This window comes from Prosopis cineraria, unplaced genomic scaffold (assembly GCF_029017545.1).
Source record: "Prosopis cineraria cultivar Desert tree isolate PC_DT_omini unplaced genomic scaffold, ASM2901754v1 PC6, whole genome shotgun sequence".
NCBI lineage: Eukaryota > Viridiplantae > Streptophyta > Magnoliopsida > Fabales > Fabaceae > Prosopis > Prosopis cineraria.
The window spans coordinates 26002827-26030525 of record NW_026555337.1 but is presented as its reverse complement, the minus strand read 5'-3'; the positions used below and the strand labels follow the sequence as shown (position 1 = coordinate 26030525).

At 28.5% G+C, this 27699-nt stretch overlaps 1 protein-coding gene across 1 annotated transcript; it reads right to left on the bottom strand.

Annotated features, from left to right (window-relative positions):
- Positions 1-7558: 7558 nt before the first annotated feature.
- On the bottom strand, positions 7559-25397 carry LOC129314036 (LRR receptor-like serine/threonine-protein kinase GSO1). The gene is made up of 7 exons (XM_054957416.1): positions 24704-25397; positions 22167-22310; positions 12226-12463; positions 11603-11670; positions 9099-9170; positions 8179-8451; positions 7559-7875 (listed from the first exon to the last, which is right to left on the bottom strand). Exons 1-7 carry the CDS (start codon positions 25395-25397, stop codon positions 7559-7561), a joined length of 1806 nt encoding a protein of 601 aa, XP_054813391.1.
- Between the last annotated feature and the right edge of the window lie 2302 nt (positions 25398-27699).

Sequence of the window (27699 nt, the reverse complement as noted above, 5' to 3'; positions counted from 1 at the left end):
TTTTTCTTTTATAAAAATAATTTATTTTTTACTTATTTTAAAATTTTATAAAATCTTCACGTATCCCACTTTTTTAAAACATTATTCCTCATATATCACATATTATTTTTAGAAGCTACTCAAAGTATTTTTTTAAAATAATTAAATTTTTTTTTCAGATTCTGATTATTTTTAAAAGTTTCAACAAACATCATAAAAACTCACAAAATAAATTTTTTCAGAAAATAAGTGAGTTTTTTTATAAAATAAGCTGAAATAAATGGGCCTACATGAAAATTAGTATAAATATCTTTTGTAGGGGAATTCTTGTAGAGGTACTCATGTTCACATATAATCTAGGTAAATTAAATACACAAATAACTTTCAATCCTGAAATCATTGAAAACTTAAAAAATAATCATAAATTAATAATTTTTAATATTTAGTTTTTAGTCCGATTTTACCCTTCTTTCCAATTAATAATTATAATAAATTGTTGTTTAGGAATTCAAGTAACAATAAATAAACCATGGGTAAATTTGGAAAAAATTAATTACTCTAACTTCAGCTTATATTAAAGATCAAAAAATGCTTTTAAACTTTTTCTTATTATATTAAGGGCAGGAGGGAGAATAATTTGTAAGTTTATAATTTGTCGAATCTGATATTGGTACTTGCCAATACTTATTTAATACTTATCTACAAAGTATCAAAATATTGCCTTTTAATTGCAATAAAATTTGAATTTTCATATATATTTGATACTTCTATATTGCAAATTGATACTTCAGAACCAATGGTTTAAAGCTAATTTTAAGAAATTAAATTTTGTTAGATATTGCAATATTAATCTCTTTTATTCCTAATATATATTTTTTGATTTGTTTTAAATTCAAATATTAGATTTTCCTATGAAATAACTTTTAGATATACATAATAAAAGATAAAAATTATATTTTTGTTAACAATAGTAGGAATGTAATCATTTGGCAGATAAACCCTATGTAGAGAACAATTAGTAGAGACCAGGTAGTAGGCAATTAGGTAAACATATAATAAAAGAACAATTAATAATTATATTTTATTTTGCATTCTATAAAGGACTATATAATTATACTAGTTTTGGATATTTTCTTAATTGAAATTATGTTTTTAATGCTTTTTATGTATTTTTTACACACACACACACATATTAGATATACATAATAAAAAGATAAAAATAATATTTTTGTTAACAATAGTAGGAATGTAATCATTTGGCAGATAAACCCTATGTAGAGAACAATTAGTAGAGACTAGGTAGTAGGTAATTAGGTAAACATATAATAAAAGAACAATTAATAATTATATTTTATTTTGCATACTATAAAGGACTATATAATTATACTAGTCTTGGATATTTTCTTAATTGAAATTATGTTTTTAATGCTTTTTATGTATTTTTTACACACACACATATATATGTGCGTATCAGATACATATTGAAATCCTATATTTTTTTAAAAAATAAAAGTACAAACATATCATATACATGTCGTATCTTATTCACGTACTTTATCTGTGCAGCATAGTGTGTTGCTAACATTTAAACAAGTAATTAGAGCCCATTTGTTTAAGATTAAAAATAAGTTATTTTTCTGTAATTTAGAGATTTTACAAAAAAAGAGATATAGGACCCATTTGTTTAATATTTAAAATAAGTGATTTTTAAATAGTTTAGAAGTTTTATAAAAAGAAATTTATCTTGTAGAGATTTTATAAAAAGTAGATATTATTTTATGTTTGGTTACAATAATAAAAAGTAATTATTAGTTAGTTATTTTTAAATTTTATGATATATTCCTTGGTTTTATTTCATAAAAATAATTTATTATTATATTATTTAAAATTTTATGATGTGTACATGTATCTTGCCTCTTTAACATACTCTCTCTCATCTACAATATTAGATTAGGTTTTCAAAATAATCAGAAATATATATATTTTTGGGTTATGATTATTTTCAAAAGTTGAAACAAACATTATAAAAATTCACAAAATAGATTTTTTTTCAAAAAATAAGTGATTTTCATGAAATAAGCTAAAACAAATGGACCCTTATTTTATAGAGATTTTACAAAAAACAAAAATTATTTCATGTTTGGTTATAGTAATAAAAAATAATTATTAGTTAGTAATTTTTATATTTTATGGTATCTTTATGGATTTATGTTTTACAAATATAATTTTTTATACAATTATTTTAAATTTTTATGATATTTTTATGTATCTCCGCATTTTTATGGCATTTTCTCTCATCTACCCATCAAATTATGTTCAAAAGCTACTCAGTGTAGTTTCTAAAAAATAATTAGAAACCTATTTTTTTAGATTATGATTATTTTTAAAAGCTTAAACAATATCATAAAAATAAAAAAATAATTTTTTCTAAAAGATTTGTTGTCTGTTTATGAAAAAACAGCTGGACCAAACTAGCCCTAGATTGATTTGCCTTATTAAAAAAAATAAAAGAAAAAAGGAACTAGCTTGCTTCTTGACGCTTCACAACCAAACAATAATTCACTCCGTTTTTCCCTGACATTAGTAACTACGCGTCATTTTCTTTTTTAATCAACTTCATTTTCTTCATGTATGTCCATATATATATATATATATTGCTAATCGAATTTTGATTTTTTGTGCTGTTCAAAAATGGGTGCTTGAGAGATACGGAGGGATTTTTTCATGTATTCCTTTTATATCACTTCACAAGAGCTTCCCCAAAAAAACTCCGAAACACTATCTCAATCTCAAGAATTGATCTTTTGGTGCTCAAGGACGGATGATAATGGTGCTCTAGCCACTATTATGGGTTTCTACTTCACATGACAATATTGTAACTTTTATTTGTTTTTATTTATCTCCGTTCTTGTTTTCTTTTGCTATGAGAAATGGAGTCAAACAACTTCACATGTACAAAACTTTTCTTTTTTTTTTTAATAAACAAGGATATAACTATATATAATTAAACTGCAGGAACAATATGATCAAGAGTAAACACAAGAAAACAGAGCCACATCCCAAACAAATCAATTCACCCTTTCATCATTCACCACCTCACAACAACAAGGTGGAGGATGGTCAAAAACATGTATAAAACTTCTATATCATGTTTCTTCATGATGTTGTGTCTTCACAAATTATGTTTAATTTGCTTGGTACGAAAAACAAAGGATTATTGATAATTATTGACATTTTTCACTGTTCCCTTTTTATTTTATTCACATTTTTTAACTTAGCATGAATCCACCTATATACTCAAAAGTATGTCATGAATGGGGCTAGTGGATAACATGGAACCAAAGCTTTACCAAATGGGCTTGAATGGATGGAAATCACTTGGGGCATGGGAATGAGAATATAAGGCAGAAAAAAGGTAGTGAGAGAGGGATCAAAGAATTTGTGAAATTTACTATTATGCTTGTTGATTGATTTGTAGTAGTAATGTGCTATGAGACTGATAATTATGGCTGTTAATTTCATTATCTTTGAGGAGGCTAATACAATGATATTTTCCCTGTTCTTCTATCTCACCTAAAAAATAGAGGATGACTAGCATGGGTATGAACTACTCACATATTTCTGTAAGCCTCAAAATGAATATTTATTTCATTTTATAAAAGAAAAGAACAAAATTTAATCAAATCACATGAGAATTAAAATAACTCATTTAAACTCATTATCATAAGAAAGTGTCAATATTTTTGTAGAAATTTCGGTAGAACCTCCCCTGTAACTAGGATCTCCCAAAAATTCTACAATAAAAATTTTACAGATAACAGTATAAATTAGGAGCGTAGCTCCTTTCAGCTAACAACCAATATACAGACTAAAAATAAGGTTTATCAATAACCTATGTGGAGCATCTACTCTTTCTTTCAAATCAAAAAGACATACAAATTATATATTTATATTAAAGTAACAATACCAATCAAAATGTACACCCACTGTAGCTAGTTGCCTTTTAGAGGTCAATGGTGAGATCAGCGTCAGCTAACAAATCTGAGACCAAAATAATTTTTTCAGTGAATAGCATTCCCATGGTAAAATTTTTAGAATTTAAATCAATAAACTCCAATAATGGTGTCAACTAATTAAAAATGATTCCACAAAGATTTGTAAGCCTATAAGTTCTATCCATAATTGTAAAATAAGAGTAAATTGAAAATAATTTATGTTATCAAGCTTAAGGAAAACAATTAACTCACATAAAACTGAAAGTGGTAAAATTTCTAGCCAAAATCATATAAATTTCAAAAACACATATTAATCAATATTTAAAATTTTGAAAATTCAATAGAACAGGTTACAAACATGGACGCACAATCCACGAGGATAAATAATCAAACACAGCTTATGCCATGAAAACAAACATGGACATACCAGTCTATGAGGCTAAATAACCAAACGCAGCTGAAGCTACAAAAAAAATGTGGACACACAGTCCACAAAGATAAATAACCAAACACGGCTCAGGCCACGAAATCAAACATGGGTACAAAGCCCACGAATATCAAACTTGAGAATAAAACTCACGAAACAAACTAGTTAGTTTAACCACAGCGCTATGGGCTAACGAAACTGCCATTAGCAGCAATGTTCTGCTTTAAGTTTTCTTAAAAATCACACTTCAAACATGCGAGGAAAACATTTATCATTGAAATAAATTATCATTCTTACTGCCAATCTTGCATGAATTGTTTCAAATCTCAACATTTTCCAAAATCATAAATTTTCATTAACTAAGTATCAAATAAATTTCAAAGTTTAACAATCATACAAGAATGCTTTCATCAATCTTGAAAATATATTTTCAAGAATCAATAAATGCACATATCACAACTGATTTGTCCTTCATTGATATTTCATAGTTTTCAAAATTAATATAGTTCATAAGAATAAAATATTTTAGAACAAGGCTATTAAAATAAAAATAAATTAAATGGAATGCTATTCACTTACTTGTTAAAGTTTCAAATTCTCAAAATGTTCTATCTTTAATTTCTATCAGTATCCTCTTCTTCCACATGTCCTATAAGGATATTATTAAACAAAATTTAACAAATCATCGTTAATTTACCAAGACTTCCTTCTACTTCGCATATATCAACCATTATCATTTAAAATTCAAATCAAAATTCATGATTTAAGATTATTTCAAACATTCCAACAAGCATCTCGTTAATACCAATATTCAAGTAGAATATCAAAGTTATCCTCTTCCAACCTTTCCTTAATAATTTCCTTAACATAAATCAATCCAAATAAAATCTATGTAGCTCCAAAATGATAGCTCATATATGTAGATATGTCTTTATACATGTATATATTATTAGCAAGTTTTAAAATAGATTTCTATCTCAAGTTTGAATATTCTCCCCCTACAATAGCACGGCAACAGCAGTAACAAGGCATAGATTTTTGTAACTTCACCAACTAATCACATGTGTTCAGATTAAGAGAGAAATGAAACTTGAAGATCCCTTACCTTATCAACACCATAGACTGACAAGAAAAAAAATACGGATGTTGGGTTTATGGCTGAACAGGGGAGAAGACAAACAACACTGTCACCATGCACAACAGAGGAAGAAAGCTTGACTCACAATACCAATACTAGCTCATTGCACAGCCCTACCCCAATTCTAATGCTTTACATTTTCTTGGCACAGAATGATGCGGATGGCGTAGTAAAGAGGAAAAAACAAAAACAAGGAGCACAAACTAGCGAAGCAACCCAAGAAGCTCACGGTTGAGTTGGGAAAGGAAGAACTTATGAGTTAAACCCTCTAGCTCCAACAACTTGGTCCTTCACTCCTACTGCCACTCGAACATGAACGGCACAAAGAAGTAACAGACCAAAAAAAGAGAAAAATAGAGTCTGCATGCATGAAGGAGTGTCTACACATCACTGAGCAGTGGCGAGCCTTCTCCGTCGCTAGTAATAGCCAGGAGTAAAGAGGGGAGAGATGGTCAGTTATGGTAGAAGGGTAGAGAGCAATATCGAACACTCTTGAACTCTCTCTCTATTTATGCGTGCACCCACTGGATAAGGAAGAAATAAAAAAAGAATTTTACTACATGAGGAAGAAGGCATTATAGTAATTTCATATAAGCTAGAACCAACAAAAATAAAATTCCTCCTTGTGCTCCGGCGGTTTCAAACTTAAGACCTTTTTTTTTATTTGGGCTATTACATCTTCCCTTGTGTTCTATGTTAATTTTATTGATTGAGAAGGGTGATCATGTAGAAGAAACAAAGATACACCACCCCTAGCCTCCAAATCCAAGAATACATGCATGCACACCCCATGCACACATATTTCAAAATACACATTCATCTTAAGGTTCTAATGTTAATTAGTTAAATAATTTTATATACATATAAAATGATCAAATGAAAGTACGTTCAACAATTGCTAACTTCATAAAAAAGCTCTTTCATTTTCTATTTGAATAGAAGAGCCTATCTCATGAACAAATTAGAAGGACATATCCTAGAACATTTCTCTCTATAAAAGAATTAAGGGACCAATTTTTAGGCATACATAACTTTGATAAATTGTAATTTATCAATGAAATTACATATTTAATAATTGAATCAAATCAATAACATTAATATGTTTATTAAGAAGTCATGTAATATTTATCATTAACATTAATTAATTTTCCATGCACTAATTTAATATAATATTGCTAATCTGAATAATTAGTAACAGTATATGTAATAAGCTTTTATGAATATAATATGTTAAAGATATAAGTTGTTAGAATGCAAAAGAAGAAGAAAAATTTGAGACACTATGTTTATAATAATTACCAGGTGCCACATAGCTAATAGTAGGTATTGTCTTTGTGTTTGTCTTAGATTCCTCTTTATCTAAAAGTTTGGAAATTTCAAAGTCACTAACATGAGCAACCATTTCATTATCCAATAAAATGTTGCTTAGCTTCAAATCACAATGAACAATTTGTGTTTACAAGTCATGATGGAGATATTCCAAAGCAGTTGCTACATTTACCATTATGTTTAACTTTTGAAGAAAACCTAAAAAATAGTTGTGAGAATATAGCCATTTTTCAAGGCTCCCATTGGGCATGAATTCCATCACCAGAGATTTGAAATCAACATTGGAATGACAGCTTATAACCTTCACCAATTTGTGATGGCGTGCTTACGCAATATGTCACATTCTTTTTCAAAGCTCCTTAACATTACTTATGAATCAAATTTGAAGTTCTTAACTGCAACAATCATTCCATTGGAAAGTTTTTCTTTGAACACAGAACCATAACTACCTCTTCCAAGCATGTTACTCTCATCAAATGCATTGTTTGCTTCTTGGATTTCAAAATAAGAAATCCTTCTGAGCACTCCTAAAATTGACAAATCCCTTTTGACTAGACCCATTGAATTTTGTTGTCATTTATGCCTTAAAAGGATAATGCCTGAGACAACTAAAATTATCAACACAACAATGGGTAATATACATTTCAATAAAAGCAATATTGTCATTAATCTTTTTCTTGTTTCTTTTTTTCAAGGAGGCACTTTGAGTTGTGGCTTGCTACAAAGAGCTTGATTCATCATAAAAGATTCAGGAGTCAAATTTTTAAAAACTCCTCCATTTGGAATCTCTCCTTGGAGTTTGTTATAAGAGAGATTGACATACTTAAGATCAATATGCAACTCTAGAGATTTAGGAATCTTCCCAAACAAATTATTCTTAGAAAGGTCCAAATTTACTAAGCTCAACATATTTCCAAATGATTCAAGAATATTTCCTTGCAAATTGTTATGTGCTAGGGATAGATCTTGCAAATTATTCAAGCCACCTAGAGTTGTTGGAATAAAGCCTAAAATATGATTTCTTGACAAATCCAATAATACAAGAGCATTTAAGTTTCCAATCCTCAATGATACATTTCCAACTAAAATATTGGAAGATAAGTTTACCCTCAATATATCCTTCAACTTCCAAAAGGAAGGGGTTATTTCTGAAATTAATTTATTAGAGTCCAAGTAAAGGTCTCATAAAGAGGTATTGTTTGCTAAACAAGGGGGCATTCCTCCAGAAAACTTGTTTCTACTTAAAGATAAGTAGGCAAGCTTTATGATTTCACAAATTTCATCAATGATTAGGCCATGTAGCTCATTGCCTTTAAGATTCAAATATTGAAGATCTAATAAGCCACCAATTGCTTTTGAAATTGATCCTGTCAAGATGTTTTCTTCCAAGGATAGTTCAAAGAAACTAGTGAGATTCCCAAAATTTGATGGAAGATTTCCAGATATAAAATTGCTTTCAAGATCTAAGAATTTCAAAGTTGAAATGTTAAACATGTTCAATGGAATAGAACCGCTCAACTTGTTATGTGACAATTCTATGATCTCAAGCTTTTGAAGATTGCCTATTTCCATAGGTACTAAACCTATATTAAAAAAAGATTAGTCTTACTGAAGTTATCTAAAGTGAATACTAAAAATAGTGAATAAGACAAATATATAACTAATGAGATGTATGATTGTTGATACTCCTTTTTATGTTAGGTTGATCAAGTTTTACATCTTGATTTTTCCTTTCTGGTCATATATATTATAACAAGATGGGCATTTATTTTTTTCATAGATCCTTTAAATTAATTTTTTAAACATAATTCAATTTATTAAAAAATAATTCTGTTAAAAAAAGATAAAGAATTTTTATTTATTCATATCCTTGAAAAAGTTGAACATTTGAATCTAAATATAAAAATTCAATCATACTCTCAAGTTTTTGATGTCTTAAAGGTGCATCCATTGCATACCATTTAATGGCTAAAATTGAGAAAACTTATTATATTTAATAATTTTAAATTTTCAATTTCAACTATCACAATCTCTTATGAAATATATTTTTAGTGTTAACAAACAAATTAAAAACTAAAAAAATAAATATATATAATTTATTAAACTATTAAAACATATCTTCAAAGTTTAGGTTTGTAAGATCACCAATTTTATTAGGAACATTTCTTGTAATTTAGAAACAGATTAAATAAACATAAAAATATAATGCTATGATTTGTTGGATGAATACCTTCCAAATTATTGGAATTCATATTTAACCATTGCAGCATGGTCAAGTTTATGATGGTTTTGGGTATACGGCCTGAAAGAAGATTGACACATAAGGGACACATTAGATAAAACTCAAATTGTCAAATTCCATTGAAGCACACTCCGACGTTGATTAATAATGCATTCAACATCATTACTGCACGATTGCTCTTTCTGAGATCTCCCCCCCCCCCCCCCCCCCGGTAAAGCTGGCTTGCTAGAGTAAAGAGCTACTATAACACGTTCTAACTACCACTAGTTATCAACAACAGTTAAAGAATTAATCCAATGCAAAAGACATTATTTGAAAAAGTTTTTTACTCGCAAATCTAAATCTATAGTGATAGCCTTTAGCGCAACAATAATAACATACTTCCTCATTTTCTAATATAAAATATTTCCAATATTTTGCCACACTTTAAAAATGTTATTACGTTGTTCACCTTGTTAGAAATCCAAAGATTCCAGTTTTATCATTTTTAACTAATGGGATGATTCTAGAAGAAAGAAATAATTATTAGACAAATAATGCTCATTGGGCTTATGTTTCAGCCCAAGTCCAACGTCCCAATATTCTGTTATGGCATAACATGTGGTATCGAAAGTAATGCTCGATGATGATGATGTACATTGTGTGACAACAAGACCTAGTTGTTAGCTAAACTAATCAAGTGTTTAACGCAGAGGTAAGAGTGGGAGAGATCGTAGCATGGAACAACATACTATATGGCATCATAATTTTTAGTATCCAAAATCCTAATTTTAAAATTTCCATGATCTCCGCAGATTTTTTTTTTAAGGAAAATCTCCAACAATATAGTAAAAGAACACAAATGGAAAATGAAAATGAAAAGTAAAAATTCAATATATTTATTTAAAACGATGCATGTAAAAATCATTTAAAGTGGGTAGTAACTCGTGGGGTATTAAGCGTTTGCTTATTTAATTTGTTATTTTTCTTAAAACAAGTTTCTTAAAGGCTATGTATTTGTTTTTTATTTTTTATGAATATAATATAATTAGTTGGTTGGTTAGAAAATTAATTTCATTTGCATAAAAATGAAAAAAAAATAAAAGTCCCTCTCCTCCACTCTCACTCTCTTTATTTCTTTCTTAATCTTTATAACACAAAGAGAAGGCCCTGCTAATGGCAAATATTATCTCTCCTGAGACGATAAGGATAAATGGTAGACCTCTTGTAAGTAAGTTGCTACATACATAAGAGTTAGAATTCAAACCTCTAACTACTTGTTTAAGTGACAAGAGTCCTACCACTCAGTTATTACTTCATTTAATTTATTTTATTTTCAGGATATGGAGTTGTTTTCCAAACAAAATGACATTAAAGGCCAATTTATTTACGGCCCATATGTTTAAGATTCAAAATAATTGATTGTTTAGATAGTTTAGAGATTTTATAAGAATTTTATTTTATAGAGATTGCATAAAAAGAAAAAATTATTTTATGTTTGGTTACAACAATAAAAAAGTGATTATTAGTTAGTTATTTTTAAATTTTATGATTTTTTCTTTGACTTTTGTTTTATAAAATATTTAATTATTTAATTATTTTAAAATTTTAGGATATCTTCATGTATGTCTCGCATTTCTAAAGCATTCTCTCTCATCTACAATATCATATTATTTTTAAAAGCCGCTTAAAGTAGCTTTTTTAAATAATAATAAATATGCTTTTTTTATTCTAATCATTTTCAAAATTTTAAACAAATATCACGAAAAAAACTCATAAAATAATTTTTTTTTTTTGCAGATAATAAGTGATTTTCCATAAAATAAGCTGAAGCAAATGGGCTCTTAAGCTCTTTTTCATAAAAAATCACTTATTTTTTTGAAAAAAAAATCTATTTTGTGAAATTTTATAATGCTTATTTAAAATTTTAAAAATAATTACAATCTGAAACAAAAAATTATATTTCTAATTATTTTGAAAAATTTCTTTGTATAGCTTCTTAAAATAATATGATACAGTAGATTAGAGAAAATGACCTAAAAATGTGGAGATATATTAAGATATTATAAATTTTAAAATAACTAAACAATAAATTTTTTGTCATAAATAGCGATCCACAAAGACATTATAAAATCTAAAAATAACGAAATAACTACTATTTTTTATTATTGTAACCAAACATAAAATAATAAATGATTTTTATGAAATCTTTTGAAGATAAATCTATTTTTATAAATATCTAAGCTATCTAAAAATTATTTATCTTTTAATATTAAACAAACGGCCCAAGAAAAAGAATATAGACTCACTTGGAAATTTTTTCTTTTCCTAATCCACTCTCTTAAAATATAAGAAATTTGTGTAGAGACAAAAAAATAAAAATAGTCTTATAATAATTGTTTTTCACAAAATAAAGAAAATATTTTGTATGAAAGAGTAAAATGGAAATAAGGAAATGAAAAAATAATAGTAGCAATTAGAAATAATTTGTCATATTGTTAATACATGCCTACAATTGAGATACTTTTCAAACTCCAAGCGATGACCCAGGTGCAAGAGGGAAGAAAGAATAACCAAATTGCTAACATGTTATGAGAACCATAGTCAACTACAAAACTGTTACTACGAAACTACAGTTTTGGGATCTGAAGGAATATTAGGGTTTGATTGCACTTTTAGAAACATTAATGAATATAAATACCAATCTTTGAAGCACAACGTTGATATGTTGAAAATGATCCAATAGGGTCTTAATTTTATGTGTGTGTCTGTTTGTGTATGCATACATATGTATATACATAAGGGAGCGTCGAACACAAACACAGGGTACTAGATTTTGAAGCCTGATGAAAGCCTTTCTAAGAAAAAACAAAATTTATATTTAATTAAAAATAATACCCAATTTTTATTTTACTTTATGTTTCTTTCAAAAATATGTTTGATATGGGCTCCTAAGTTGTTTATTTTAATAAATATAACTTAATTTGTTGAGAAGGATTTTTGTTTAAATAAAAATTATGGAAGTCCAATTTGTTTTATGGTTTTGATCAACACCAATGTCCAATGCATAAAAGTGCAATCAAAATATATTTGATAAGATTGAATTTAGAGATTTTGCATTGTGGGTAGTACATACCTGTAAAGAAGCTGATTTCTAACTCTTAACGTTTTGAGCTGCTTGCATTGTCTCCAACTAGATGGCATAGCTCCAAATAATTTGTTGCCTTGAAGAAGCAAAGCTTGTAAATTTGGAAGGCCATGACATATATTTGAGGGAATGCCTCCCGACAAATTATTCCAACTTAAATCAATCTCTTGCAGCTCAGATATATTGAAGAAAGTTGATGGTATTTGGCCAGAAAATTTACTGGAGGCTAAATATAGAATTTTCAGATTTTTAACATTACCAATCTGTTCAGGAATACCTCCTACAATGTTATATATATATATATATATATATATAAAAGATCCATCAAATCCAGTGTCATCCATCAAAATATAACTCTTGAACTTAGATGCAAGAGGGAAGGAAACTTATAAGATAGCTTTTGAAACTATTTATAACTTATTCTTCCTTAATTTCAGAATTAGGATGGTGTGCAGGAAGTATAAAAGCCAATTTGCGACCTTTGTCTCTCTCATTAATGAGTTTGCCCCCAATATTGGCATTTGCTGATCATAATGAATTTAATATTTTAACTAAAAAAGCTGAAGTTGCAAAATAAAAAGAGAAAAGGTTGTAATGTTTTGGACCCCAATTATGAAGTTGCAAAATTTTTATATCTTAAAAATTTTGGTTTGGTGCAGTGCAGTATTGACAAATGGCAATTAATGAGAGGTTATAAGATGGAAACAATTTTATTAGCACAATGATGATCAAAGTTGTAATATTCAAAGGCAAATGATCATATATCTATTAACTAATTTCATAGTCAATATATATATGTCACTTGTATTTATAGATTTTGATTATTGAATTTTGGGATCTATAAATCCTACATTGTCAAAGAAAACAGGCATTGAAATTCACATATTTAATTTTTTTTTTTTTGCGAAATCACATTCAATTTTAGATAAAAAGAAATTTCAAGATGGTATTATTTATTGAGCAAACTAAAAACTACGGGGTTAACTAGTAAACATAAAGTCATTTTTATGTCTGGCGAATTTTTTTTTTTATCTTAATTGAACAACTATGATAATGATTGGACACTTATAGTACTTCAACATTAATATATATATATATATATATATAAACAGATTTCAAGTATTATTCTCAATTTGAAATTCTAATGAGGGTCTAAATAATAATGATGTAAATGTAAAACATAACTTTCAACAAATTCACCTATTTAAATTTATATGTCTACCAAAAAATGATTCAGAGTCATAAATTTATCAAACAAGGTGAAGAATTAATCATGGCATAGGCATAAACTCATTTCAATGAGTCCAAATTAAAATCGTAATGATGTTTGTGGAAAAGAAAAAGATTATATAAATCAACTAAAAATTTTCACTTCAGACAATTTTTATAAAAATATTATATATTCAATATCATTCCACAATTCTTATTTTTTTTTCAAAAATTGGATTTCCAAACAAGCAACAGAGAATGATTCTGAGATTGAGGAAAGGGAAGTCAAAAGAAGATAAGATAACCAAAGCCATTAAGCAAAAATAGTTGAGATAGAGCAACAGAGACATAGGACAACCCATAATTTGATTCAATATCTCTCATGCATCTCTCTATGTAGAGAATTAAAAGGAAACTATTCATGGAACTAATGACTGAAAAATAAATAGAAGAAAAAGATATTATTGTGAGATTCCAAAAAGAAAAAAAAAAGCATGAATCGAGTTGGAAGGGAAAATCTTCATAAAATCATGAACAGTGTTATATGATTACACCTGTTTTTTAGCCCAAAATATGGAGGTAAATAGAGTAAACAATTCTTGTGCATATGAGCCACAAATCTGAATGACTAAAGATATTTTCCTCTCGTTTGGGACAAGTTAGAACCAATTATGACAATACTTGTATTTTATGTTTTTATACGGCAAGCTTTGCTTCAAATTTTCTCATGGTTAGCCTGTTTAAATGCCTGGACACCAAGTTGGACCATTTCATTTCAATTAATTATATATTGGATCTTGTATCATTTGCTTCATACAAATGAGAAAACAGCTGTAACAGCCCTCCTCGGGATCTCACCGTCACCCGAGGCGCTGGACACTCTCCTCTCAGACCCCACAACAGGGTGACTCCACCCCTTTCGGTGAGCATTAGGAGACAAAGGTTTTCCCACAGTAGTATGTGGATTATTCTCCTTGAGGAGAGCCTCTCCAGGTTCGATCCTCCAACCTCTCCTACATAACAAAGTTGAGGCTGAACCTGGTACCATTGAGTTAAACAAAAATTTAATACAAAAATAAAACCAACAAAAAATGTCTGTTGGAAATGGAGATAGATAACTACTTTTAAGAAATGAAAAAACAATGTTATTTTGTATTGAAATTTACTAAAGGATACTCCCTCCTTTTTAAATTATAAGACAACTTTAGAGGAATTTTGTATCCCAAAATATAGAACAATTTGAAAAAAATAAGATTTTATTAATGATACTTTTCTAATATTACCCTATAAATAGAGAGAGAATTGAAATGATATTGTAGCGTAATGATTAAATGCATAGGGATACTTTTAAAAGTTTGTAGTTTTGTTTTGAAGAAGTGTGTTTGTAAAATGTCATTATTGCGCTTTATTCTCTCTCCATTGTGTGAGTTATTCTCTATCCACTATGGGAGTTCCTCTCTCTCCATTTCATGAGGGCTTGGTGAGATCCTTAGAGTGATCTTCTAGCGGCGAGATTTTCTGTACATTGTTCAGTTCTTTCAAGGGACTAGTGAATCTCTATGTGGTTGTGTTGTGTGCTAGTGTGCGTGTGTATTTATTGGGGTGAGGAGGCATGGAGGTTGGACAGAGTAGAAGGGGAAAGAGAAAAGGAAAAGAGGTGGTATTGGATTTGAAGCAAAAAAAAAAAAAACAAATACAAGGAAGGCTTTGGTTGGAAGAATTATTATTTAAAAAAATCTAAATATGGGGATGATTATCTCCATGATAAAAAAAGGATGGAATGTGGAGAAGGAGGTTGAAATTCATGATGTTGATAAGATTGTGCATGAATTTTTGTTCCGGTTTGATCGTGTGGAGGACTATACCAAAATTCTTAAAGGTCCCCTATGGTCGATTCAAGGACATCTGTTTAGTTTACAGTATGGGAAGATTTCGTGGTGTATAAAGAAGTTATTTTTCATTGTGTCATTTTTAGGTGCAATTCCATGGCTTACCATTGAGGTGATGGACCGAAAAAATGCCATTACCTTGGGTAATGCAGTGGGGAAGTTGGTCATGATAGAAAATCCGAAGATGGGAAAAAGCCTTATAAGAACTTTTATTCGTGTTTAGAGTTTTTATTAATATTACTCAACCATTAGTGACTGGGTTCTAGACTCCTTGACTTGGACGAGACCCGATATGGATAACGGTAAAGTATGAAAGGCTGCAATCGTTCTGTTACCAGTGCAGGCGTTTTGGTCACGATGCAAAAGGATTTGGATTTGTAGAGGATACTAGGGAGGATGAGTCGGATAAAGAAGAGTTTGGGCACTAGCTAAGTACAACTAATGTGAGGACTATGGATGAGGCGTGGAGGTATGCCGTGAAGGGTGGCCGGAAGTCCTAGTAAAGGGGATGAAACCACCATCATAGGAGTGTAGGGAATGAGAGTGCTAGGTATGGAAAGAAAGGAAATTATGGCGAAAATGATGGATCTTAAGTGGAAAATGGGGAAGACATTGTGAATGAGAAGAGAAATGAAAGGGCGGAAAAATTTCCTGTAAATTATGAGCAAAATAGGCGGAATAGTGAGCGGATGAAAAGAAGTGAAGATATGAGGGAGAAGGGGAATTTTTTAGATAATGAATCATGTGAGGGCAAGGGTGGTGGATCTCATAGTAAGGCTCCTAGTGGACTTGTTGGGAATAAGGCCCAAATAATTGTTGAAGTTATGGAGGAAGTGACGGGTAAGGAAATGGGCCTACAAGCCAATTTCCAACAAAACTATTTTGTTGAAATGCCATATGGAGAAAACGTGAATCTGACCAATAAGGGGATATTACCAATGAAGACAATGGGCCACAAAATGCTATTATCCCATTTAATGGGCTTTCTCCAATTTCTTCAGTCACAATGGGCTTTTAACATATCCATCTAAAGCGACTAGCAGTGAAACAAACAAACTGCTCCCCACCAATTTCTCCAGCGCGCTGTACCATGCCGAGTTGCTTGCGTGGGAGGCTAGCAGTGTCTCCTCTGTTTCATTTCCTTGCTTTTAATAGGTAGAGTATGCAATACGACAGCTATGGCCAATGGGAACTTGCAAGTTTAATTGATGTGATTAAAATAATTTAAACAGAGAGACTAAGTCCACTGCACCGCCTTTCTCTCTCCGTTTTCATTTTTAGGAAAAACTACCACTTTCATTTTATTTTTTTTATATAAAAACAATCACATTTTTTAATAAGTATTTATTACAAAATTCTTAAATTATCTTTCATAATTTTATCATTCATAGTTATAAGAAACAATTGATAAATGCTTGGTTAACACAATTAATAAAAGGTATTACAATCAATTTTTTTTTATTTTTAGACACAATTAATATACTTAACTGATTTTTTTACATTATGTGATAGAATTTTTTTCTCCTACAAATAAAAATGGAGGGACTACACCACAGTAGCCATATTTTTATACAATACATCTGAGCTCATATTTTTTTAATTTCCGAACATCACCAAAATTTCATTATAAATATCTCCTTTTATATGATGAAGAAAACAAATTCAGAAATATAATTACATCGGACAATGCAAAGAATGCCATTTTAAGAAATGATACAAACATATATATAGATTATTAAGTTGTTGATTATTTTCATAGCTAAACAGAAATCATTAATGTCATAAAGATACCTAAAGACTTCGAGGAATTATGATATTTTAAGGAACCTTATTGTCATTCTTATATTTTGATGGGATTTTATTGTTATTTTCTGATGTTAATATGTTGGTAATATGTTTATATGGTTGTATTTATAAGTTTTATATTTGCTTTCAGAAAGTTTAGATGAGTTAGGTCTAGGGGCTCAACAATGCTAAGACAAACCTCCCTCAAAAATTACTTACAAATGTACTTACAAATCACCCAACAACAAGGTATTTGTAAGTTTTATATTATTATACACCATCAATTATCTAATAACATTTCTCTCAAATCATAAAATTAGTAAATTACTTTTAAAAATATCTATAATAAAACTAAAAAGTGGAAATTGAAATATATACTGCAGTTTATTTATGTACCTATATATATTTTTTAAAAATTTCTCATTCACCTTTTATTCTCATTTTAGCCCCAATTCAAAATAATGGAGATAGCTTAATAATTTGGTTATCTTTAGATTTTTTTTTTCATGCCATCTATAAAATTCTTGCAAGTGAAATGCTATCAGTTGGATAAATTGATTACACATTTTAAGATTTGTTATCGTATGTTTATTTTTTTCAGTGGCGGATCCTTATATGATATACCTTGAACTTGTTCTTTTGGCATTTTATACCAAACAATAATTTTTGCTCAAATAAAGCCCAATATATGCCATGCTACCACTCTAATCATTCTTAAAGCCCAATCAGAATTTGATTTCTTACCCACTTATTCTTTTTAATTAAAATTCTAATGAAGTTTATAGCCAATAAAAGCAAAATTGACTGTGATTGATAAGTAACAAAATTGGATAAACCAACGTTGGATCCATCCAAATTTTACTTTCTATTTACATATTAACATTTTGTATTCTTTGTATTTTTTGGATCCATTTGTTAAAGATTAAAAAATAAGTTACTATTAGATAATTTAGGGATTTTATGAAAGAATCATTTTGTTGAAATTTTATAAAAAGCTTACATTATTTTATGTTTGATTACAATAATAAAAATTAATTATTAGTTAGTTATTTTTAAAATTTATAATATCTTTCTTTATTTCTGTTTTATAAAAATAATTTATTATTTAATTATTTTAAAATCCTAGTATATTTTCTTGCATCCTACATTTTTAAAGCATTCTCTCTCAAAGTAGTTCCTTAAAATAATCAAAAATTTACTTTTCTATTTTAACTATTTTCAAAAATTTAAACAAACATCATTAAAATCAAAAAATATTTTTTAAAAAACAAGTAATTTTTTCATAAAATAAGCTGAAAAAATGGGCTATTTATTTAAAATTCTTATAATTAACTAAGTGAAAACAACGAAAAAGAGTAAATAGTTTGGATATGTAAAATTATGATATACTTTAAAATATTTAATCTAAATATTTACCAAAACTTTAATTATAAAATATGATATACTTTAAAATATTTAATCTAAGTATATTATATTATTGAGATTTATGGGGGTTATAGTAAGTAGAACCTTTTTTTTTTTAAAAAAAAAAGGTAAGACTGCAATTGTGACGATAACATTATCGACGAAATTTGAAAAGTTATCAACTAATTTTTTATATAATTACGTGGGTGTATCAATATAACAAAATAAAAATTACAACACTACAAGTGTTGATATATATGTCTAAAAGATATTAGGGTGGGAAAGTTAAAAAAGAGACACGGGCCAATATTTAGTTAAAATTATTTGTATTTAATTTTTAAATTAAATTTAAATTAGAGAATTTTCATTTAAATCCCAAGAAATTTTTATAAAATAAAAAAATTAAAACTTACAAAAAATACTCATCTTTTTAAACAAAATACCGTTCCTTTATTAAAATTGGATTTAGTAAATATGCTTGATTTTTAATATCATTAAAGTCCTTTGAAATTAAAAATCAAGCATATTGTTGTTGGTTCTAATAGGATGGGTGTCTTCATTATCACTTCCTTTGTCTCATCTACTAGTTAAAATTATTTGACTGATCTCTCTTATTTTGTTGCTGATTGTGTTTTTGCTTTGTTGCTTTCCTTATTTTGTTGCTTTGTTGTCGTTTGCGGTTTCAGTTGTACTATACTGGTTTATTTGCCTTAAGAATATATCAGCAGTTGGGTAAAAAAAAAGTCCTTTGAAATTTAATGGAAGTTTCCTTACAAGAGACCAAACTGAAATTATCCCCTTTTATATTTGAAATCTTTGTAACAGGTTGAGTTCTCAATGACACCATAAACTACAACAAATTATGCATAAAAATTTAATCCAATATTTTTTGTGAGAAAAAAAATTTTATTCTAGACTTATACATTTTGGGATATATAATTAATAGCATTTTGACGAAACCTATTAGCATCTAAGTTCATAATTTCAAGTTGCAAGAGACAAGAAGTAAGAAAAAAGAAATAACCTCTAGTGAATTATAATTTGCATAAACATTATACCTTGTAAATTATTGGAACTAAGATATAATTCATGAAGCGAAAAGTAGCCAATGAGTTGATTATGAGCCAAGTACATAATTTTAAGATTTGTAAGATTGGCAATTTCATTTGGAATATCTCTTGCATAATTGCAATAACAATAAAAAAACTGATATGAGTGCTAGTGTATATATTATAGAAAATCATAGAAATACATCATAACTTTATGGAGATGAACATGGACAACATATGTTGTATGAAAAATCATATAAATTTAAAAACCATTAAAAGTATTTCTTGCACTATGGCTCCAAGAACCAAATGAAAAGCACAAAAACTAATAAAAGCATGCATCATATGTGTTCCTGGCAGTGCAAAGAATACTAAATGATGTTAATACATTATGTTGTGTTGAAAGCATAATTTTTTTTTTTGGCCAACTACAAAAACTTCAATTCAAAACGAACCTGACAGTACAAAGTGAAACAAAAAACAAAAACACGTATTAAATTTTTATATATAATTTCTAGATTCATTTATTGCTCCCTACTCAACATAATCAATATATATATATATATATATATCCCATTCCCCTATCCAACAAAATCAATATTGAATAAAATATTGTAAATAGCTTATTCTAACGCGTATTAAATTTTTTGAAATGATTTAGACAAAATATATGAATTTATCTGATATTATTAAAGACATGCCTATTAAGGAGTTGTATGACATCAATTCAAGTCAGGATATGCCAAAAATAGTTGGAGGTATTTTTCCTGAAATATCATTCCTTGCTAAACTTAAAATCTTTAAACATTGAAGCATTCCAGTCTCAACTGGAATAGGTCCATGGATAGAATTAAAGTTCCAATAGCAACTAATGATGACATAACCACAAGAAAAGTCATGGTTTCTAAATAGATTGGCCCATCCAATTCCACCTATTGTATTAGGAACTGGCTCTTGGTTCAGTCCTCTACAACCTCTGAAACCAAACACTCAAAGACAGGCAGATCTGAAGGAGTTTTAGGGCCTAAGGTGAAATCATTTTAGAGGTCTAATATATTATTATTTTACCACTTCAAATTCTATAAAAATTAAAACAATCACAAATAAAGGGTAAAAGAGGAACAAATACACCTAATATATATGGCCATCTATGATTGCATTTCTTTATTCTCTTAATAGCAGTGCGAAACTCCTATGAACAAACAAAAGGATTTGTGGACTTCATAATGACAAATGGAAAATCAAGTTATCAATCAAGCCGTGCCCATGGAAACGGTTGAACAAGAGCTATATTTTTTTAATAAGAAAATAGTGGTAGAGCAAGAAATGATTTGGTTGAGAGAAAATAATAGATGAAACGACAAAATGGTTGTGAGAGAGTATATGTGGCCATAAATTTCTAATGAAGAGATATAATTAACATTAATCTTAGTAAAAAAATTAATTATTGGTTATCTAAGATAAAAGTAAGTAATAAATTCTTAATGAAAATGTATAATTAACATTATTGCTTAATAAGAAAAAGAATAACCGATTATATAGGATACAAATGAACAGTTTTTAGGCCTAAGATGACAGCCTTAATGGATTAGTGTTACACATGGCCCTGCTGATAGAACCAATGAAATACCAGGAAAGTGATAATATTGCAAATGAATTCTTATATGATAGATGACGTGGTTAAGTATTAAGCATTACTAAAAAAAAATCAATAATGAAATTTCAAGGTCTCTTTCTCTTTCTTGCGCCTTTGCCCAACACCTTAAATAAAAATAAATAAAATTTGGCATTGTGTATAGTGTACAGCCGTATATGTTTACCTCTGTTTTTATCTCTTAAAATAGAGATAAATAGAATCATAATTCATTATTTGCTTTAGGGACTGCTTCTTAGAATTTGGTAAAACTATAAGGATTAAAGTTTTATATTTTTTCCATTTTTTTTACTTCTTATTTACAATTTAAGAGAAACAAATGAGGTGGATACCTTATATTTTAATACTGATGTACTCCATATTAACATTATCACTCAAATGAATATGTTTTAACTCTAATATTACATATAATTAATGGTATTTTGACTAGAAAGCTATTATCATTTAAGTTTATAATTATTAAGTTTCAAAAGACAAAACAACAACATAAAGGAAACAAAAAATTGATGATACCGAATTAAAATTTACTAATAGCATACCTTTTAAGTTATTTTGACCAAGATCAAATTTTTAAAGCAAAATCAAATTTCCAATGCATCTTAGAATATATCGTTGAAAAGTAACAGTAGTCTAGGAATTATCAAACATTAGTTTTCTCAGGGGAAGTTAATTTGAATAAATTGTGCTAATTAACTTTGATAATTCGAATACACATATAGCTAGGATAACATGGAATTGAAAATGAAATTCTTCAAAAATCGATAACAATATTATATGCTCATCTCTATTTTTTTTTAAAAAAATAGAGGTAAATAGGATAAGATTTCTAAACAATATCAGACAAATATAGTTGACGGATGGACCACGTGACCAATAATAACGCACAGAAAAGCGCAAAATTGATGAAAAGCTATGCATTATGAGTGGTTGAAAGCATACCTTCCAAGTTATTGTCATTGAGTTGTAATTCCTGAAGCAAAGTTGAGTTTCCAATGCTTCTTGGTATTTGGCCAGACAACTTGTTAATCCCTAGGTATATAATTTTCATGTTTGTGAGAGCACCAATTGTTTCCGGAATATCTCCTACAATGTGATAATGAGAAAACCACATTATTATGAGTTCACATGTACAAAATGGTTATGATAAGAAAGAAATATAAGTAACAATAATAATTTTATGAATGCATTCTTTTAAGGTTATTTTGATCAAAATATTATCAGTCCTGACTTTGTATTAAAAAAATTTGAAAATGACAAAGCTCTTAAACCAAACAAATTATTTTACGTGTAGCCGCTAATTTGAGCTCTTTTTTAATTGATTTTCAACCAAATATTATGGGACCAAAAATTTCATTAGAATAAATAGATAAATTTTGAAAGTGTACTTTTTTCTTGGTATGCTGGAACTTTAGTTATTTATTATGGTGCATAAATGATTGGATAAAATAAAAAAAGTGCATCATTATGTCGTGTGTTGCCTGCGTTGTTTTGTTCAAAGGCAAGGGAGAGTCATACGGTTAGGAATGGAATTAATGGTTTGGGTGAAGGGTATAATAGTAAGTTTAAATTGCCATGATTCACCTTTGAGAATCTTTGATAAATTACTTTCAACAGAGTTAACAAAAATGAAACTAAAGTCTATATTTTGAAAAGTATGGGTTGGCTTCATTAATATTAAGAAAATTAAAGATAAATGAATATATTTTATTCTTCTCTTTGATGCCGGTCCGACCCTCCAACTTTTTGGTTAGATATACATAATGCAGTACACCAACCAAAAAGCCAAAGCCGTGTAGCTGAATGTATTTTACTCTAAAAATAAATCATAATAATATGAAAAGTTTTTAACAATATATCAAAACTCACAAAACATATATGAATAAATTAGAATTGCGAACAATAATTATAATATAAAAAACGGGTGAAAATAGTGTACTATATAGGAGTATATAATATTATGCAAAAATATGAATAAAACATTAACTTTGTTGAATTTGTATCTTTACCATTCCTAAATCATTGAAATGTTATTTTTTTTATTACTCACACATATCTTCCTATTGAAGGCAATCATTTTGATATATGGTCAAGCTCTTTACATAGTTTTTTATATTGAAGTACTTTTGTAAAGTTAATATATTATATTTTTATATATTGCATTTTCAGTTTTATATTATTATACATCACCAGTTATCTAATAACATTTCTCTCAAATCATAAAATAACTTTTTTCAAAACTGATCATAAAAATTAAAAATGAAAATTCAAATACCATAGTCAATGTATATATCTATATAATAAAAAAAAAAAAATCTCCCACCCATCTTTGATTCTAACTGCTGCGCTGGTTCAAATGAAGATAGCCTGAAAGTGTAGTTACTTTTGAAAATGTTTCTTCCACCCTATCCATAAAATTATTGTGTGCGAAGAGTTGTCAATTGAATATAGTTAGAATGACAAGGACTATTGGGGGATAGATAGTAAATTTTAACTCAAGGAACAGGGGAAAAAACAACCTTGGAAGCCCATAATGAATATTTAATTTTAATCAATTTATACCCATGCGATCATGTCTGATTTACTGCCACACACTAATGAATCTATACAGCCCAAAACCTAAACCTTTTTATACAATAGTTAATTATAATATCCAAAGCTGGTTCCTCTTAAACATTAGTCACCAACCAATCAGAAGCTGAAAATTATGTGCGTTACACCTTTTTATGCAGCTCAGTTAAAATTACAACGTTGTTTATAGTCAATAAGAAAAAAACATAGAATTCACCTAAAAATTTACACTCAATACATGTTTTTCTTTTTCCACTGACTTTTTATAGAACTCTTTTTTTTATGTTTGTGTTTGGATTAACAAGGATTTGGATTTTCTTTTATCAAGAATTTATGGATCCACAAGAATTTATGGATCCATGTCTTATTATATTTTTTTTTGTAATTTTAAATTTTCTATACATCCTAGTCATTTGAAATTCTAACCACTTCAAACATATCATTCTTTTTGTGTTTTCACTATTAACATCTCCATGACTCTCGTATCTTTTTTAAATCTCTCATTTGATTTCTTTTAAACTACCTAGACCAAAGATTTTAAATACATGAATTTTAAATGTAAGATTTAAAATGCAAGATTTTAAATCTAAAATTTAAATTTAAATTCAAATCCACGAATCCAAACATTTTCATAATTCTTTAGTGGAGCTTCCCTTCACTCCTATTATATATCTATTTGCTTTATATATATCTATATATATGTATGTATGTATGTATGTAGGTATGTATATGTATATGTGTGTGTGTGTATATATATTCTTTTTGAATAATGAACAAAATTGGGCAAATGAAGGTTGAATGAGAGATTGTAATTAATAGCTTATCCTAAGATGCACTAACACCAACACAAAATTATTTGAAATGACTTGGAGCAAATATAAATTTATCTGATATTATCAAAGGCATACCTTTTAAGGAGTTGAATGACAAAGACATCAGCTCAAGTGAAGATAAGCTAGAAATAGTTGGAGGTATATTTCCTGAAAGATTGTTCCTTGCTATACGTAAAATATTTAAATGTTGAAGCCTTCCAATCTCAAGTGGAATAGATCCATGGATCAAATTGCTATTCCAATCCAAAGTCTCTAAGTTTGACAAATTCAATACACTTGGAGGAATAATGCCCTGGAAACTATTATCATGAAAGATCAGGTGTCGAAGAGAAAATAAACTTCCAATCCAAGCTGGAATTTTCCCATCAAATTCATTATAGCTAAGGTTGAGAATTTTCAACTTGTGTAACTGCAGCAGCTCCTTCGGTAACTCACCATGAAAGTTGTTATTATGAAGGTCAAGTTCAAAAAGGGAGGACAAATTCCCCACTTGTGATGGTAAGGTGCCCATTAGACTCATGTGAGCAAGATTCAATACACTTACTCTCTCATCTTCAGAATCACAAGTAACCCCAACCCAATTGCAAATGGAGGAAGAGTTAGACCAATTAGCCAAGTGATTGAATGGGTCTCTCACAGAATTTTTGAGAGCAAGAAGTGCTAGTTCATCATTTTTGGTGAAATTGGTGTGACATAAAGTAAGACAGACCATGAGATAGCAAAGGAATGAGAACATGGAGAAGGAAAAATGAAACCAAAGGTTCGCCATCATGAATTGGTTCAAGGCCTCTAACATTGAATTGGATAGTGAAGAAGGTCTTGCTATATATATATTGATAAGCTAGCACTAGTCTTCAATAATAACTTCAATAATAATAAAAGTGGAATAAATTGTGAATCTAATAAAAGTATGGGAAAATTAATCTTTTAATCCTTCAACTTTTAACTCACTTGTAACTCAGTCCTCAACTATGACTCGCTATGACTCAGTCTCTTAACTATAACTCACTGTGACTCAGTTCCTCAACTTTTGATTCACCTATAATTTGGTCCTTATTTTTAAATTTTTTAAAAAAATTTCTTATCAAATAAGAGGGATAAAAAATGCTCATATATTATTCTAAAATATCCTCATCTTGCTCATTGATATGAGATACAAGCTAACATGAAAAAAAAATTAACAAAAGTTCAGGGACTAATTTGTAAGTGATTCAAAAGTTAAGGGATTAAGTCATAAGCGAGTTATAGTTGAGGGACTGAGTCATGGTGAGTTATAATTGAGAGACTGAGCCACAAGTGAATTAAAAGTTGAAGGACTAAAAGATCAATTTTTTCTAAAAGTATTCATATTTATGGCGGGAAAAGAGGTGGACTATTCAAATTCAGTCCAAGAATTAAATGTAATCTTTTTTAGTAGAGAGTACAATTAAAAGTGAAATACTATGAGAGATCCTACTCATGAAATGAAAGTAGGTCCATACAATTAGAGCCAAACAGAAGGGAGCCAATATTTAATTGCAGGATTAAATAGGAAATTATATTATAAAATTCACCTATATTTTTCATTCTATAAATTTTCTAAAAAAACGGAAGAAAATGAATCAGAAATTAAGGGAGAGAACGTAAAGAATAAAATGAATAATAAATTACACAAATATTTTTATGTAAGATTAGAATTATTGTGCCCCTTTCGCAATGCTAAAGATACTAAAGTTGACTTGATTTAAAGAGTTAGCATAGAAAAATAAGAGGAAATTCCTTTTTTAGGGCTACATCAATGATATGGAAAATGTCTAGGAAATTTCATCAATTATGAACTTCAATATATTTTGATATAACGAAAAATGACAAAATAATATATCTATATACGCATCATCGATTAAAAATCTAATTATTTTGGTGAAATACTAAACTAATTAAGTTAACTTTATCAAATTGTTGCCAACCAAACACACAATGTCATTTCTTATTATTATCTCCAAGAAATTTCTTTATTCCAAACAAGAAATTAAGACACACAGAAATTGTAGTTCTTTACACGTTAATTTTCTTTTGACAGGGTCAAGAAAGAAAGCATTTGTCTCGTTGGCAAAAACGAAAAGAAAAGAAAAGAAAGTACTTGTTCATTTCACCTCGGCCAATAATTTATTGATGGATTCATTGTCAAGTAATGTGTCTCATGTCCCATGTTCGTATGAAGGACGTTGGCAAGAGATGTCCTCTCTGCAAAGATGTGATAACAAATCACTATGACAGCTTATTGCATTTACTGGCTCCACATACTTGGATCTTTAGAATTACCTAATTGCCCACAGGTATGTTTTTCTTTTGTGGGAAAATATATAGTTTCATTAGCAAAAGCCAAAAATTTTAGAGACGATAAAAAAATAAACATAAGAATGCCCATTCATAAATCCTTTGTCTCTTCTACTATATCAATGAATTGTGAAAAGACGTGGCAACAACTAGATACACAAAATTTCGACAATAATGGTTATTTATTATTATTATCATCAATAATCATCATTATTATTTTAAAGTACGAATAAACTTCAGATTTCTCCCAACTAAATTACTATATTTGTAATTAATTCTAGATGAGAGCTCTTACCATTTATACTAACTTTATTTGGCATTAATATTCTTGATAAAATGGCAAAATTGAAGTCAACAAGATTGATCCAACTAAATAGTAATTTGAAGTAGAGTTTGTTAAAAAGTAATCTATAAGTATTTAGAGTTATATTTGTGAGCATTGCTTCAACCATAAAACAAGATCTAAAATTGGAAAACTTCAATAATCCAATTTACTTAAATTTTTTTTAAAAATGGTAATATAAATGCATCAGTAATCATTTTCATTTTATTTTTTATTAATTGGTATATGTGAAATAATATTTATTTTTCTCCAATAATGAAAAAAATACAATCATCAACGCAGGTTCTTAAAACTATCCTGCCCTTATCTTATTTATATGTGTTTTACAATTATAAGGTAAGGAAAAAAGATGAAATAATTGTCTAATTTTACACTTTAACTTGAAAAATCATTTGATGACTCGTTATCTTCC

Excerpts from the sequence above, each read along its gene's own strand:
- LOC129314036 (XM_054957416.1), bottom strand. The coding sequence starts at position 25,397 with ATGGCGAACCTTTGGTTTCATTTTTCCTTCTCCATGTTCTCATTCCTT. Across the intron at positions 22,311-24,703 it reads GTCATTCAACTCCTTAAAAG|GAGATATTCCGGAAACAATT; the intron begins GTATGCCTTTGA and ends ATCACATTGTAG. Across the intron at positions 9,171-11,602 it reads GTTTGAAAAGTATCTCAATT|GCCGTATACCCAAAACCATC; the intron begins GTAGGCATGTAT and ends ATCTTCTTTCAG.